The 16,535-nt window shown below is 43.4% G+C and overlaps 1 protein-coding gene across 2 annotated transcripts in view; it reads right to left on the minus strand.

Annotated features, from left to right (window-relative positions):
* Nucleotides 1-1,699: 1,699 nt before the first annotated feature.
* Nucleotides 1,700-16,535, minus strand: part of UBE4B (ubiquitination factor E4B) — a 65,633-nt gene continuing 50,797 nt past the window's right edge. For both annotated transcript variants that reach the window (XM_066606584.1, XM_066606583.1), the window contains 10 exons: nt 15,929-16,056; nt 15,227-15,325; nt 14,863-15,098; nt 12,647-12,773; nt 8,873-9,017; nt 8,525-8,659; nt 8,245-8,436; nt 7,893-8,067; nt 6,949-7,095; nt 1,700-2,942 (listed from right to left, as the gene is read on the minus strand). In XM_066606584.1, the coding sequence (XP_066462681.1) occupies nt 2,881-2,942; nt 6,949-7,095; nt 7,893-8,067; nt 8,245-8,436; nt 8,525-8,659; nt 8,873-9,017; nt 12,647-12,773; nt 14,863-15,098; nt 15,227-15,325; nt 15,929-16,056 (1,446 nt within the window). In that variant the 3' untranslated portion in view covers nt 1,700-2,880. The remainder of the gene's footprint in view (nt 2,943-6,948; nt 7,096-7,892; nt 8,068-8,244; nt 8,437-8,524; nt 8,660-8,872; nt 9,018-12,646; nt 12,774-14,862; nt 15,099-15,226; nt 15,326-15,928; nt 16,057-16,535) is intronic.

Consider the following 16,535-nt stretch of genomic DNA (forward strand, 5'->3'; position numbering starts at 1 on the left):
AAGCAGCAGCACATGTGAAAAAGACTTGGGTATACTAATAGATCATGGACTGAACATGAGTCAACAATGTGATGCAGCAGCCAAAAAGGCAAACACAATTCTGGCATGCATTAAGAGAAGCATAGAGTCTAGATCACATGAGGTCATTATCCCCCTCTACTCTTCCTTAGTCAGACCTCATCTGGAATACTGTGTCCAGTTCTGGGCACCCCACTTTAAAAGAGACAGACAACCTTAAGCAAGTTCAGAGAAGAGTTACCAAGATGGTGAGCGGTCTGTAAATCATGTCCTATGAAGAACAGTTAAAGGATCTGGGAATGTTTAGCTTGCAAAAAAAAAAGCGACTTAATAGCAGTCTACAAATATCTGAAGGGCTGTCACAGTGCAGAGGGGTCAGCCCTATTCTCATCTGTACAAGGAAAGACTAGAAGCAATGAGATGAAACTGAAAGGGAGGAGACACAGATTAGATATTAGACAGTGAGGGGGATCAATGAGTGGAACAGGTTACCACGGGTGGTGGTGAATTCTCCTTCAATGCAAGTGTTCAAACCGAGGCTGGACAAATATCTGTCTCAGATAATTTAGTGAATCCTGCACTGAGCAGGGGGTTGGACCAGATGACCCTGGAGGTCTCTTCCAACTCTACCATTCCATGATAGGGGGGAGACTAGGACAGCAGAGCAGAGGATGAGTAAAAACACTCATTGAACTGTATGCAGAGTAGAGGGGGAGGGAGAGCCACACAGACCTGAATGCTAAATCTAATGCCGAGTTATCTGCTGTAGTTTATACACATAGACACAACCTCATCATGTAAGAGTGTACAGAAAGATTTGGCCGTGTAGGTGTGTGTTTAACAGACAGAGACCAGAATCTGCAGTTCTCTGTGTACAGTCTACAGCACACATAGAACAACATCAGTGTCTCCCATGTGGGAGATTTCCAATAGGTTCACCATTTTGTATGTATTTTCTGTTGTCAACTGTTAAGATACTATATTTTGTCTATAATGTAAACCTCTGGGGGAAGGGAACATCGACCCCCCCACCTCCACAAGAATTGGAAGCGCAGTGATGTGTGTCCAAGAACTGGTCAAACCGGTTCTAACTGGCAGAAACCTATCTAGGAATGTCTTTGTCTTCGACAAGCAGAGAGGAGAAACAGGATGTTCTTCACATGAGACCAAATTCAAGAATGAACTGAGCGTGCTCACCGAGGTTCCTCCCAGATGGATGACCTCACAAGCTACCTCACAAATACCTCCCTCTGAGAATGACCTATCAGCTCACTAAATAATGTAACTGTATCCTAAATTACTTCCCTTCCTGTGTTGAGATTTTATTTAAACTTTACGCGCGTGAATAAAGTTCAGATTCTTTTGGGGACACATGATGTAGACTCGTGGTCTTTGAAAGGCTCTCCGGGCCTACACATATTATCTAATTTGGAACGCACAGCATATCGAATAGCGAATTTTGCGCTAACACCCACCAGTCCTGAGAAGATGGGGAATCCGATATACAGCCGTCAGAGAGGAAAAAAAGTACAGAAAACACGTCATATAATGGCCAGAAAGAGGGTTCATGCCTCATGTACACACACAGCAGCTTATTCCAAAGAGTCAGGAAATCTTAAAATTAAAGGGTCACAAGGTAGCATGTTTATACCCTGCAAATAAACACTCCGCACACAGTTCCTGCAATGTCATCATCGTTTATTGTTTTTGTGTTTTTTTTTCCCAGACTCCATAACTCAATGGGAAGGAGGGTGTTAATTCTGCAGGGAAAAAAAAAACTGAAAATATAAAGGAGAGGGGAAACACACATCTTTCTTTTTACAGTTTTCATTTTTAAAAGTTTCCTGCCTTTCCACATGAAGAGTACAGGAATTCAAGTATGTTGTGGAGGGCAGTAATACAAAAAGGTTTCATAAAAAACAAAGCAAAAGAGAAAAATGAAGAAAAAAAACAGAAAGAAAAAAAAAATCCTTTGCACATGCCAGTCCCCCTGGCACCGATCACTTTGGTAAGGCTAAACAATAGGTGCAAACCAAGATTTCACAAACAGGGCATTATCCTCTCACACATAAGCAGGAGGAGAATGGGGTACAAAGCAGGGTTAGGGGCGTAACCTGGCAGACCATTACCTCCTCCCCCAATCTCAAGAAAGCCAGCGATTAAAAACAAATTCCCGGGGCTGATCTTTCAACAAGATGATGTTTGCATTTGACCGCATAAAGAAAAGAAGAAAGCATCTAAAGCCTGTGATAAAACATTTGCAGTAGCTAAACTTAAAACAAATATACTCATAATATATAAATATATATTTGGTAATATATATCATATATTACACAGATATAGATCATAAAAAGAGCAATCCACAAGTCAGATTTTTGGGTCCCAGAATCAGAATAGCGCATCTCGGAGGAGGGGGAGGGGTTACAACGCAAGTAGCAAGATATAGATCTCAGCCCAATATGAATTTTCAGATATTTCCTATATCCTCATACACTGGTATCCTGGCAAAAGAGAGAACAGAGAGGGGGAGGGGAGTGGTAGGAAAGAGGGGGGTGTTGTAGCAGCAGAAGAAAATAAAAAAATTAGAAAAAAAAAAAAGAAGATTGATACATTGTTGCAGTCAGCTTTTCGCCAGCGTGTAGTGAAACTTGGATGTTTTGTATCACAGACAAGCTGAAGGTCTCCACCTTCTGGACTGTAATTGCTGGCCTTTGTTAAGAAAATAGAATCCCCTTATATTTATTCCTCGTGGGGTGAGCTTGTCAACGTGTGGTGATATTATTTAAATATATGTACAGGGTTTCATCTGTTGTGGTGTAGCGGCTTCCAGAATGACAAACCTCTTCGTGATTCATCGCCGCGTCATCGGTCGGCACTCTGCTTCTCTCTCATCCATGCATGGATCCTCTCCTTAAGTTCTGGCACTGCAAGAAAACATGTTCAAAAGATTTAAACCTCCTGAAGCAAAACTAATTACTACTTAGGGACATGTTGTCGTCCCCTTCACTGATCAAATTAGAGCAAATCACATTGTTCCATCAGCAACACTTAAAAAGGAGCTGTCCCTTTATTAGGGCAGGTGGACCTCATACTGGCGGTCGCCCTTCTGTTAGCCAACATGACTCTTCCTGTGCCCCGGTGATGCAGCATCACATGCTAGCCATCTAAATACATTTCCCCTGCACCACATGATGTAATGACCATACATAGGGGCCTCGTGTGGAGCAGAGTGTTAAGGCAGCAGTATACAGTAGCTCTCGCTCACAACCTGAAGGTTGTGATTTCAATCCCTCCATGATTCAGGTAGCCGGCTTAAGATTTACTCAGCCTTCCATCCTTCTGAGGTCCGTAAAGTGAGTACCCAGCTTGCTGGGGGGGTAATAAATAAAATTACCTTAATAAATAAGTCACTTTCCACTGAAATACTTATTTTGGGTGGGTATTTAGCAGCCAGTGAAGATGAATATACAGGGTGTAGTCAAACACACTGATCCAGCACTATATCTCAGTACTTGTGTCCTCTATTGAAATAATAGCGTTCCTGACTAGGAATGTATGGATGTGCTACAAGATGGTATGGCGCATGGGCCCTTCGAAGCCCCGGAAAATGGATTTCAATTGTGTTGTGGCCCATGTAAGAGATAGAAAGTAAAACCTAAATTGCAAAGTTGAAGAGCATGTTTTCCACTTCTCTCTAAGTCCTATGGGATGACTGAAGTAAGAGAAGAGTACTCAAAGTGGCCTCCTCCTGCTACGACAGGGACAGATCATCCAGGAAGATACAGGCAGTAATCTGTAATGAGTCCGAGGAATGAACGCCGGTCCAACAACGGCTCCACACATGCATCATAGAAGGAGGCCACATCAAGTATGTTTTTTCAGTCATAGCAGCCATTCCAGACTTTGAGAAACACGGAAAGCAGACTTTCGTTTCTCACATGCTACTCTTCAGCTTCGCAATTGGGTTTTACTCCTACATGGGCCACAAAGCAAAGTTGAAATCCATGTTTTGTGGGACCCCGGGGATCCATGCGCCATACCATGTGTTCTTATTAAATATGCCATTATTTCAATATGGAACAGCAGTATGGAGATATACAGGGTGTAGTCAAAAAGACCGATCCAGCACTATAATTGTAGAAATAACCCGCACCCCACCTAGAGTCAGTCTGCATTTTAAAGATCCCAATAAAAGGCATCTGAAGCCAAATAAAACGTGCGGTAGATCAGGTGTGCCAGGGAGACAGGACAACGTTTCTTGTTTTCATGATCCAATTATGGGATGCGGATGCAACACCCTTAAATTACGAAGCATCATCACACTGCTAAGACTTGCCACAGACAGAGAGAGCAATGCTCATGTAACAGCATGAACCATCACATCTCCTGGGCAGATAACCAACTGGTGCCGGCGAATGGAAACACTGAAAACCAGCCCTGATCATTACCAGCAGACAAATGGAACTTCATCTACTAATATTTCGGCAATGATAAGCACTGAGAGGGAGTCCGTCAGCGTGAACACGCTGTCCCAACTGCAGGCAGGATGTTAAAGAGAAGCAGGAGGGACGAGCAGATTGATACATAGCTGTATGGGGAGACACTCAGGAGAACTTGTGTTAGATTCATTTAAACTGCTGCTCATTCTGAGCTGACCAGTCTGGTGGGCGGAGCCATCAGTGATTGACAGTTTTCTCTAAAACCAGTAACACTGATAACTCCGCCCACAGGATTGTTCAGCTCAGAACGTGCATAGGTTTAAATAAATAAAAACACACGTTAGGCCGGCTTCACACGGGCGTATTTGGAGTGCAATATGCAGAGACTAGAAGCCATCGATTTCATTGGGTTCGTTCACCTTTCTGTATTTAGTGCACGCATTTCGACCATGCAAAAAAATAAATAAAATATTTTTCTGCGTGCCAAAAGGTCCCTGTAGAAGTCAAATGCATGCGCAAAACTCTACGACGTGTGAAGCACTGCGGAAGTCCGCTGGAAAAAGAACATATCTGGAGCTAGTTTGCCATTTCAATCTGTGCGTCTTTGTTTGCCATTCGCAAATGAACATGCCTGCGGGTGCAAAAAGTGCAGTAAGACATGTGATGCACGCACAAAAAAAAGCTACGCTCCGGCGCTCGCAAATACACATTTGACAGTGTGAAGCCGGCCTTAGACTGAATCTTTCCCCATAAAACGATTCATCCATCTGCCCGGCTGCTCCTGATCTAGAACATGATGCCTCGAGCCGAGGGGTTCCCTTCAACCCTTTAAGGACATCGATTATTTTGGCCATAAGGACCCGACAATCTTTTAGGGATTTTCCTCTTCAGTTTTCAAAAGCCATAACTTAATTTTTCTGTCAACATGGCCATATAAGAAAAAAAATGTTTTTTGTTTTTCTTTGAAGGGCATGGGGGAAAATAAGTCAATAAATAAAAAAAAATAAATAAATAAATAAAAATAAAAAAATCAAATCTGCCTTTTTTTCTTTTTAAACAGCGTTAATACTACATCTTAAATGACATGATAAAGAAATTTTAATTAATTTCAGTATTGCTGTAATTATATACCAATCCACGGGGGGGGGGGGGGATTATTTTAGGTTTTCACACTTTTGGGAAAAATAAAAACCCTTTTTGTAAATTTGTTTCTTTTTGCATTACGTACTCAAATTCCCATGACTTTTTAATTTTGCCAAGTGATGGAGATCTGACAAGCTGTATTTTTTGGCACCATATTGGGGTACATGTGGCTTTTTTGGGAGGCAAAATGAACAAAGGTATTTTGGCTTTTTTTTGTTTTGCTATGCAGGATAAATATAGTGCATTCAATTTACTGTACAGAAAAGATAACAAAACAACCCAAAACACACATTTGGCACTAATTTTACTTATACCAAAAAGGGAAGGTACGCAAAAAAAAAAAAAAAGATTTTTTATTACCATTTTTTTTTCTAAATTTATGTCCCTGTAGGGGATTTCAACCAGAAAAGTTATGATCAATATGATCACAATTCTAATTGCCAAATACACAAAATACCCATAGATAATATCCTCTAAAATATAATCTAAATACTTTATTATTCAAAAAAAGACAAAAACAACATTGAATGATATTCAAAATAAAGAGGCAATAGGCGGCGCAAATGAAATGTGGCCAGCAGTCATCAGTTAGTATCATGTGTGCAATTGTGCATATACACACTAAAACATAGACCTGGATGGCCAACTTCCAAAAGCCTATGTGGAAATAAATAAGTCAGCACCACTAAAACCCTATTAAAACCTAATCTATAGGGGGTCGCTATAGGTAAGATTTTAATAGGGTTTTGGTGGTGGGAGCAACCTCGTACGCTCCCACTGAAATGCATGTGCAACCTCCACTCCATACACACGAGTACCTTCAGGACCCCTTTTCTGGATTAGTGGGGATCCCAGTGGTCAGACCCCGACTGATCATAACTAGAAATGAGCGAGCGTACTCGGAAAAGCACTACTCGCTCGAGTAATTTGCTTTATCCGAGTATCGCTGTGCTCGTCCCTGAAGATTCGGGTGCCGCTGCGGCTGACAGGTGAGTCGCAGCGGGGAGCAGGGGAGAGCGGGCGGGAGAGAGGGAGAGAAAGATCTCCCCTCCGTTCATCCCCGCTCTCCCCTGCAGCTCCTCGCTCCGTGCCGGCACCCGAATCTTCAGGGACGAGCACAGCGACACTCGGATAAAGCAAATTACTCGAGCGAGTAGTGCTTTTCCGAGTACGCTCGCTCATCTCTAATCATAACATTACTCCCTATCCTGTAGAATAGGGATACATTTGTAACCTTGCACAACCCCTTAAATTTTGAAAAGCCCTATAGTGTACATTACAAATGTGAAGCTCATAAATGAATTGCCTGAAGCTGAAAACTGCCAGTAGTGTACGGTGTGCATTGTACCTGGTTCAAGCATGTTTTCTGTGAGTGTTTGTCTATTGAAGGGATCTGTAGATGAATTAAGAAGGTGTCTCAGAATGATCGACCGGTCCATGATGGTCCCAGATGGCAGTCTCACTGGCTCCGACATCAAAGTGTCCATCAGTGGATCTGGAAGTGATAAAGATAAAAACATATTTTTGCCAATGCAATGTGCCAATGTCCCAATCTTTCTCCTGATGCATTACAAATAGGTTGTGACCCGTGTCTGAATCAGAGGGTAGTAAAGTACGCAATCTCAATAAAGAGCCATGGTGGCTGTTGAGAACACTTATTTCATGTATTTAAAATGAAGAGGTCGCTAGGACAGACCCCTTTAAGGACATCATCTTTAGTGGCATTTGATGTAAGCGTGCCTTTAGTTCATATGTTACAGCATTCTGTAAATGCATTACTTAAAAACAACTCCTTAAAGTTTGGGGATAAAAATCGTGTCCCAGGACTGGAGAGCGATGGGGGCGGTGGGACATCATGCATTGCCCTCCCGATCTGCCGGGTCTCATTTTCGGCTGTCCAATATGGCCGATGCAATCTACAAACTACCCAATCCCCATAGTGCATTTGTAGTGTTAGAGTACCAATTCACTATATCTGCTCTCTGATTGGCCAGGCTTGCTAACATGACCATTGCTGGCCAATCAGAGGGCAGTGCACAGTGTGCATTATGTAGAGAATTGCAGTGGTCATTTTGCATGGCCGAAAACGGTACCCAGAGCCAAAAATCATAGGGACAGCAGAAGAAAAACTGCTATAGCTCTGTCCCCTTAATGGTCCGGTCCAGAATCTTATCCCAAGAACTGAAAGGTCACTTTAAAAACGCCTTCATTAACAATACAGAAGAACCTTGAAAGACATTGTGGAATCCTATTCTTTTTCCTGAGACGGTTACGGATACACTATTCGTATACCTCTGAACTCATCTGGTGCATCACTATAATCGATCTCTGCCCGAGCGTTCCTCGCCACAATCTCCTCCACCTTCTCTGCCAAGAGCTTGAACTTCTCAATAGCAATAGTGGATTTAATTCCGGCCTTTTTCATCTTTGATATGACCTCCTCGAAAAGTTCTTTGCTATAAGATCTCTGGAGGACAGGAAACACAAATGACAATTATCTGGATTTATTGCACACGGAGCTTGTCTGTATACTGAATGCAGATGTAAATTACTAAATGTCCTTCAATAGACTGTCACCCCTAGTGGCCAAAGTAAACAATGCATATGTATGATAACCACAGTTCGATCAGGTGGTGACACAGACCTGGTCATCCGCTATGGCCTTTGCAAATCTGGCACAGTCTAAATGCAGGTAGATATCAGTGAGTTGATCCAGAAGTTTCTTTGGTTCAAACCCATACTTCTCTGGGTTCTCCACCTTCAGGTCTCGACATTTAGGTCCGCATAACTGCTGCAAGTTAAAATTTAGCATGGCCGCTAACCGGGGGCCAAGCTCCTGCAAGAGAAGGAAGCAGAGTATACATTGGAAGGGATAAATATAACAAGAGCCACGAAAAAAAAAAAGAAGAAAAACGTCCACTTACAGGTCTAAGGAACGGCTTCTGCACTTGTTTGGTAAGAATGTGAAACATGTCAACAGTCTCAGTGGCTAAAGCGAGATAGGAACGGGACACGCGCTCATCCTGAGCCAGCTGAGACTGTCGGGTCTGCTGCTGATCCTGCAAAGAAGATATCAATTGGAGTTTTACAATTCTTCCCTAATAAATGGCACATAACCAATAGGACTCTTCTAACACAACGGTTCAGCTGGTAGGCAGATGGGACTAAGCTGGGAGTAGAAGAGACTTCTCATCTTACTATTCCCTGCCCAGCTCTGGCAGCCTTGCGACGAGGGTCCACTTTACATATAATGTTTGCATCCTCAAACTAACCCGAGGTAGCTGATCCCAGTGCTCCTTGTTCCTCATCTCCTCTTGCATTTCGTGGATTCGCTTCAGGGACTCCAAGCTTTCATCCAGCAGGAAGGTGGTGTCATTAATCAGCATGTTTATGTAACGCACAAACTGCTTCCCCGAGCTGCAAATGGAAGAACGCCTCTATATCAATTCTGCCACAAAGCATAACAGAAAAGGCGAAATCCAAGAACGTCACAGCTAAAATGAGTCATGGCATGACCAAGATACCAGACAGAGAGAAATCACATATAGACACATTGTGCTCTCTGCAAAGCAATGCAAACACCAGGCTTTCGTGTCAAGTTTACAAATGTTTCTACCACCATCAGCCATTCCATGATTGCACAATTACCCTAATGTTAATGGCAAATGAGAACCACTCACTTATATAGCATTACTTCACTTCCCCATAAGTAACATCCCCATATGTGCATCCTCACAACTGCTGATTACAGGGGGTTGTCCAGCGTACTGGACATTTCCCCTATAGGGCCCACTGTGCTAAAGCAAAAGGAGCAGCGCTTACCTGTTCTCTACCACCACAGCCCCACTGTGGTCCCATGTTTGTCGCGGCAGAGGTCACTTGACTACTGCAGCATCACCATTCATTCCAAATCCTGGCATTGCGGTTCCCAGGATGTGAGCGCTGATGACCGGGGAACAGGCAGTGAGGTTGCAGCCACAAGAAACACTAGGACTACAGCAAGGCTGTAGCAAAGAAACACTTGCAATCCTCTGAAGCGTATCAAACAAGCGCCTATGGATGGCAATTTCACAGAAACGATGCGAGGCGTTTTTGAATGAAAAACGTACGTTGCCAAAAACGTCTGATATCGGGCAGAGTTTCTTAGCCAGATCTTGCACTCACCAGTGTGTCAGGTAGCCTTATAGGCGCGATCTGCTACACGTCTATCTGGGTTTTTCTATACAAGTGACATTTTGGGTGTATTTAGGCCAAGCAATGAATTTTATTGGTCCTTTTATTCTTTTAATTAAGAGGTGTTCTTATATCTTTGCTATGATTAAGAACTGTAAAGTGTAAACGTGTTAAGAAAGAATTTTTGTATTTGGCTATTTTGGAGTTGCTCTATTATATGGATTTGGCGCCACTGAAGTGGCCACAGCATTTCTTTCCCAACATCGATGGGTGTCCCAGAGTTTGGGCCCTCTTTGTTCATAACGGATGGCATAGCCATGTAAAGGGTAGTATAAAAGACATATAAAGATAGTTATATAAAATGGGAACACTTCGATTTGGCAAGAATGGGCCACACATGGAATATTGTGGACAGTTTGGGGTACCGGTCCTCAAGGAGGACATATCAGAGCTTGAACAGGTATAAAGACAGGCAACTAAAGTAATAAATGGAATAAATGGACTACAATACCCAGAGAGGTTATCAAAATTGGAGATATTTAGAAAAAAAAAAGACAGCCGATGGTGCTGTCAGGCTTCTGGTCTGAGATGTTATATCCTCCAAAGTTACGGATTTTCCTCCTCTCCCAAAACCACCCACATTCTTCCTCCTGCACCTCAGAGTCATCTCCACTTACTCCTATAGGCACTCTGTGGTGAGACACCTGGTTAATGCATCAAGAGCATGCATCCCAAAGCTATGGCGACAGACGTCACCTCCCTCTAGCTCAATGTGGCTCCACATGATCCGCCAGACGATGGAGAACCTTACAGCATCCATTAAAGACACTCAGGACAAGTTCTCTAAAACCTGGCACTACTGGGTTGAGTGCCTAAACTCAAAAGGAATATAAAAACCTACTTGTCAATGACCTCTCCAGCCCACTACTAGGGGTCCATGCACAGAATGGCTGGACACTGTGCACCCCTCTTTCCCCAATAAGGCAAAAAGGGGGTTAGGTGTATGGGGCTGGTTTGGTCCTACTTACCCCCTCCCTTTTTCTTTCCCCCCACCCTATACCTTTCGTGTGCACAGAGTCTTCCTTTCCTCCCCCTTTTCACCGTTCTTTGGTTCATATGGACCAACAGTCAACTTCCAGTATAAAAGAATTCCAGGCCCAACATTCCTGTTGGCGCATGGGTACCAAACACATTCACTCCTTACGACACGAACTCCATTGTGTCCCTGACTGTTTCTGCTAGGAACAAGCTTTGAAAATATGTAAACCTGACATTACCATTGTATGTGACAATGTTAGATTTAAAGGGGTTGTCCTGCGCCGAAACAGGGGTTTTTTTTTTCCAATAGCCCCCCCGTTCGGCGCGAGACAAACCCGATGCAGGGGTTTAAAAAAAAAAAAACGCATAGTACTTACCCGAATCCCCGCGCTCCAGTGACTTCTTACTTACCTTGCGAAGATGGCCGCCGGGATCTTCACCCACGGTGGACCGCAGGTCTTCTCCCATGGTGCACCGTGGGCTCTGTGCGTTCCATTGCCGATTCCAGCCTCCTGATTGGCTGGAATCAGCACACGTGATGGGGCGGAGCTACGAGGAGCAGCTCTCCAGCACGAGCGGCCCCATTCAGAAGGGAGAAGACCGGACTGCGCAAGCGCGTCTAATCGGGCGATTAGACGCTGAAATTAGACGGATCCATGGCGACGGGGACGCTAGCAACGGAGCAGGTAAGTGAATAACTTCTGTATGGCTCATAATTAATGCACGATGTACATTACAAAGTGCATTAATATGGCCATACAGAAGTGTATACCCCCACTTGCTTTCGCGGGACAACCCCTTTAAACTATATTCTAGAAAGAAGAAGAAGAAAAAAAAAAAAAAAAGAAGAAGAAGAAGGACGGCTCAGCTGATGAACGACCTAATAACTATGTATGGATCTGACCTGTTTATACCCAGGACTGCAACGTTAACAAGAGGAAATCCTCTACGTCTAGAGGAACGAAGATTTCATCCCCAACATAGAAGGGGGTTCTTTACTGTAAGAGCAGTGATACTGTGGAACTCTCTGCCTGAGGACGTGGTGATGGCAAAATCCATAGAGGAGTTTAAGAGGGGACTAGATGTCTTTCTAGAGCGCTGTATTATTACAGGGTATAGACATTAAATAACCTGCGGGTGTTGTTGATCCGGGTCTTGGAGTCAGGTAGGAACTTTCAGAACGTTGATCCAGGGACTATTCTGACTGCCATTATGGATTCGGGAAAGGAATTTTTTCTCCCAAATGGGGCAAATTGGCTTCTGTCTCATAGGGGTTTTTTTTGCCTTCCTCTGGATCAACGGGGGGAGGAGTGAAAAATGCTGAACTAGATGAATGTTGTCTCCCTTTGGCCTAACATACTATGTTACTATCAGGGCACAATACATAAAAAAGGTTAGTCACAAGTAGTGGTGACATGGGAAGCCCTGACTGAACAAATCTATCTCTTCCTCACACAGGCTGAACGTAGGTAGTCAATCTTCATGCTCATTTGCTGTACAGTTGAACTGAAATCAATAGCCATTATTGGGCAGAGTTTGCCATCTGGAACCCCTTTAGCAAAGAGGACCTATAGTAAGTAATTCGGCTATTGCTATCCCTATCAAGCAATCTAACGTGTGTCTCCAAGTGGTGCCTCCCTGCCAACAGTCACCTAATCACTTTAGAGAGCATCTTCCATAAGGTTAAAGGGACTTTGTCATCCTATAAAGAACATGTGCCAATTGTTTTTGGTTATGCATTGGACGACATGTTTAGAAAGCCCCTTTTCAATAAAAAGCCAACTTGTCTCATGCAATTCCAAGCTGATCTGTGGTTTGTGCCCAGTGCTTCTTACTTGAATTCTTCCATAAAAGTGCCGTGATGAGCCGGATTCTGCCAGAGGCTTTTGAAGATGGTGCTTATGTGGTAGCGTATGGTGAACTTATCATAGAACTCGCTGGTAGCGCCGGTGTGCTCGACATCTGGGAAGAGAGAAACGGAAACTTTCACTTAACTGAAGACGAGGCCAACGAGAAAGTAGCTGATGAAACGGAGCATCACTTAAGAAACACATGCCAGTCCCCTAGAGCTGCGAGGAGCTCGAGGCCGCGACAGAACCAGAGAAAATCTGATTTTGCAAGTCGACATAGCAGAACTAATGGAAGGAATCACTCTTGCAGAAGACATGAAAGAACTGTCCGAACAAACACAAGGTCACGGCATGCAAGGCACACGCATCTCCTGCATGCCTGCTCATTAGCTGCTGAGGAAACAGCTTGGGGGGGGTCCATTATTCATCATGTTCTCTAATAGATTTAAAAAGCTATTTACTTAGGTCTTCCATTATATGGCGTCACAGGAACTGCGCGCACGTCAGCGGTAGAATATGACAAACTAAATATTATAGTGCTTAACCCTTTTATGTCTGAAGCCTAGTTTTGACCTAAGGATACAACGACTTTTTGGGACTTATATCTCAACTTTTTAAAATCCTTAACTGTTTTTGTCTGTCGGCATAGCCACATGCAGGCTTTTTTTTTGCATCATTGCATTTAAAGACCCAGAACTTCTTTATTTTTACCATGGACAGAAGGGTGTGAGGGTTGTTGTTTTTTATGTGACGAGCTGTAGGTTTTTTTGCTACCAGTTTGTGGTACATATGACTTGGAGGGGGGGGGGGGGGGGTGTGGAAATCCCTTTATTTTGATTTTTAAACAATAGATTTTTATTGGCATTTCTAAAGTATACAAAGCAAATTAATGCGAGAGTACATCAATTAATATCCATTAGAGATGAGCGAGCATACTCACTAAGGGCAATTACTCGATCGAGCATTGCCCTTAGCGAGTACCTGCCCGCTCGGAAGAAAAGATTCGGCGGCAGGTGGGGAGCGGCGGGGGAGAGCGGGGAGGAACGGAGGGGAGATCTCTCTCTCCCTCTCCCCCCCCCCCCCTCCCCCCTGCAACTCACCTCTCACCCGCGCGGGCAGCCGAACCTTTTCTTCCGAGCGGGCAGGTACTTGCTAAGGACAATGCTCGCTCGAGTAATTGTCCTTAGCGAGTATGCTCGCTCATCTCTAATATCCATCAATGCACATCATATGCATTTTAACAACTTTTGAGAGGGAGCTAAAAATCACTTTTTGTGAAGCGAAAGGAGCATAAAGAGCATTCTGGACCTTTCTTTGCCTTTTATTTTACTTTTAATTTAATTTACTTTTACTTGCCTTCCAGTGTTCACTTTATTGTATGGGTCATTATGGGTGCAGCAATTTTTTACCTCAAATAAAGGGGGGGGGGGGGAAACTCTGCAAAAAGTTAACGTTTTTACATTTTTTCCCCCCAAAATTGTTTTTAAATGTCACTGTAGGGAACATGGACCTGCGATCTCAAGATCATTCAGATAATACCCTGTAGTACATTATCTATATACTTTAACTATTACAGTAGCAGACTCAGAAGCCATTGACTGCTGCCCGGTTGCCACACCAACCTATTAGCCCTCAGCGATTATATGGTGGAGGACCGATGAAAACCAGAGAAAGCTCCCTCCCTCTGTTAACCTGGTCATACCATGATCAACCACTATCGCGGCATGCAAGTGGTTAATGCTGGGGGATCTATATTTTTCCTGATCCCGCCAACTGTAGCAGCACCCTGGCCTGTCTGTACCACAGGCGGTTCTCGTTGCGGACGGCACATGCTCAGCTTCTGAGTCTGCATTATCTGTATGCTGTAAATATAGGACATTTCGCTGCAACCTTTTCCTTCCCTTGACATGTGCATGCCATGAGTCAAGAAGGGGTTAGTAGTGAAATAGATACCTCGTTAATAGTCAAATGCATAAGAATTGACTTTGCTATGAAAATGGCTTGTATTAGGCTAGGATTGCTGCCCAGTGCCAATCAACAGGATGAAATGACACCACAGACCACCACCACAATGCAATCCTATTACATCAGGTCAACCCAAAACTGGTCGAAATAACAGGAGAGGAGGGACCAGAATAAAATGGACTGAAAGTTAAGAAAAAAAAAAAAAAACTACTGTGAATGGCTACATTGTCCCTTACCTGTGTAAAACTTCATCAGCGAGGGTACAAGAAGTTTGGTTGACAAAGGGTGACCTTCGATCATCTCAAAAAACTTCTGAGTCCGATGCTGAATTGCTGGATTAGTTACAAACATCACCTCCACCAGCTTGGCCACTAAGTATGGGTTTCGGATATAATTCTGGTTGCATAGTAGCACCACCAGGAACGTCGCAACATCCTGTGTACAAGACTCAAAAAGAACCTGAGGAGCATATCTGGAAGAAAGCCAAGAAACGCAATGATTAAAAAACGCCCCGGCAAGTGATCGACAAGAACTACAAGCCTTTACGGGACCGTGTAGAGCCGTATACAAAGAGGAGCAATGATAAAACAGTTTACTTACTGCACAATAAAAAACAAAAATTCAGCTACATCTTCTACATAAAACTCAGGCAGTGCAGCAAATATCTTGGGAATGTCTGGACTTAAAGGCAGCGTTATACTGGGAGAGAAGAAAAAAAATTAATTTGTCATGAGAAACCCTGATACAACGATAGTTATATTAAAATAGAAGTGACCAAATTATAGAAGAGAAGTGCAGAATTTGGCTACAAACGCGCACTGCTAATCTAGATGTTAAATGGTCACTAGCGTTTCAATCCACTTGTGCTTATGGGATTTGCACTTTATCACCAAGTTAGCACTTTTGATAGTTAACGCCACTTCAGAGACAGCGCTCGATGAACCAATCACAGGCATTTATTGAATGACATTTGGCTAAGGTGGCGTTCCTGAACCAATCACAGCAATCTCTTGCTAGAGGCGGGGTATACAAACCCTGTTACCAGAAAGAGAATGCTCCCTCACCGCTGAGGACTACACAGAAGATTACCGGAGCGCCGCAGCCCAGCAGGAAGGACCTGGACGGCGCCTGCTAGGTTAGTATTAAACCACCCCTGAAAATAAGACACCGTGCCTCTTTTGCGGCAAAAAATATAAGACTGTGTCTTATTTTCTGAGCAACACGGTATGATGTACCGATAGATGCCAGTTCCACCAAATGCCCTTGGAGGGATGGTACATGCTTCAGATCAAGAGAACTTACCTTGGGTAAGCAGGATCCACCATGCGTAATAAGAGTTGTATAACCATTCCATAGAAATTGAGGCATCTTCTAAGGAAATTTTCGTCCAGCAAACCAGCATCAGCACAAGCCTTGCAACGTACTAGCTTCTGCAGTGTCAACAGATGAGGAAGTCATTAGATTTCAAAGCACTGAATTTATAGTGGTTGCTAGACATACAGCGCACAGAAGGAAGACCCACTCTTACAAGGGTGAGCTCACAGGGTGGGAACGGACGTGGATTTTCCTGCTGCGAATGGGCAAAATCTGCATATGGATCTCGTTAAGAAATGACATGTCGTCACTTCTTTAACAGATTGTTGCCGAATTGCGGTGGAAATTTTGCATGTAGGTTTTGCCCATGCATGGGGCTAAATCAAAGTGTAAATCCATGGCAAAGCGTATGCAGCTTAGCTACAGATTTCTGTTTACGGTTTAAGAAATGGAATCAGTGTGGAAAACTCCACATCGAATTCTGCAGTGTTAATACAACCAAGAATCTGTGACTTGCTTTTTTTTAAACTCGTTTTATTGAAAATAAAAGAACATTTTAGGTTTAGGTTCAAGTACATAAAAGCGGTTACAATTG

This window comes from Eleutherodactylus coqui, chromosome 6 (genome assembly GCF_035609145.1).
Source record: "Eleutherodactylus coqui strain aEleCoq1 chromosome 6, aEleCoq1.hap1, whole genome shotgun sequence".
NCBI lineage: Eukaryota > Metazoa > Chordata > Amphibia > Anura > Eleutherodactylidae > Eleutherodactylus > Eleutherodactylus coqui.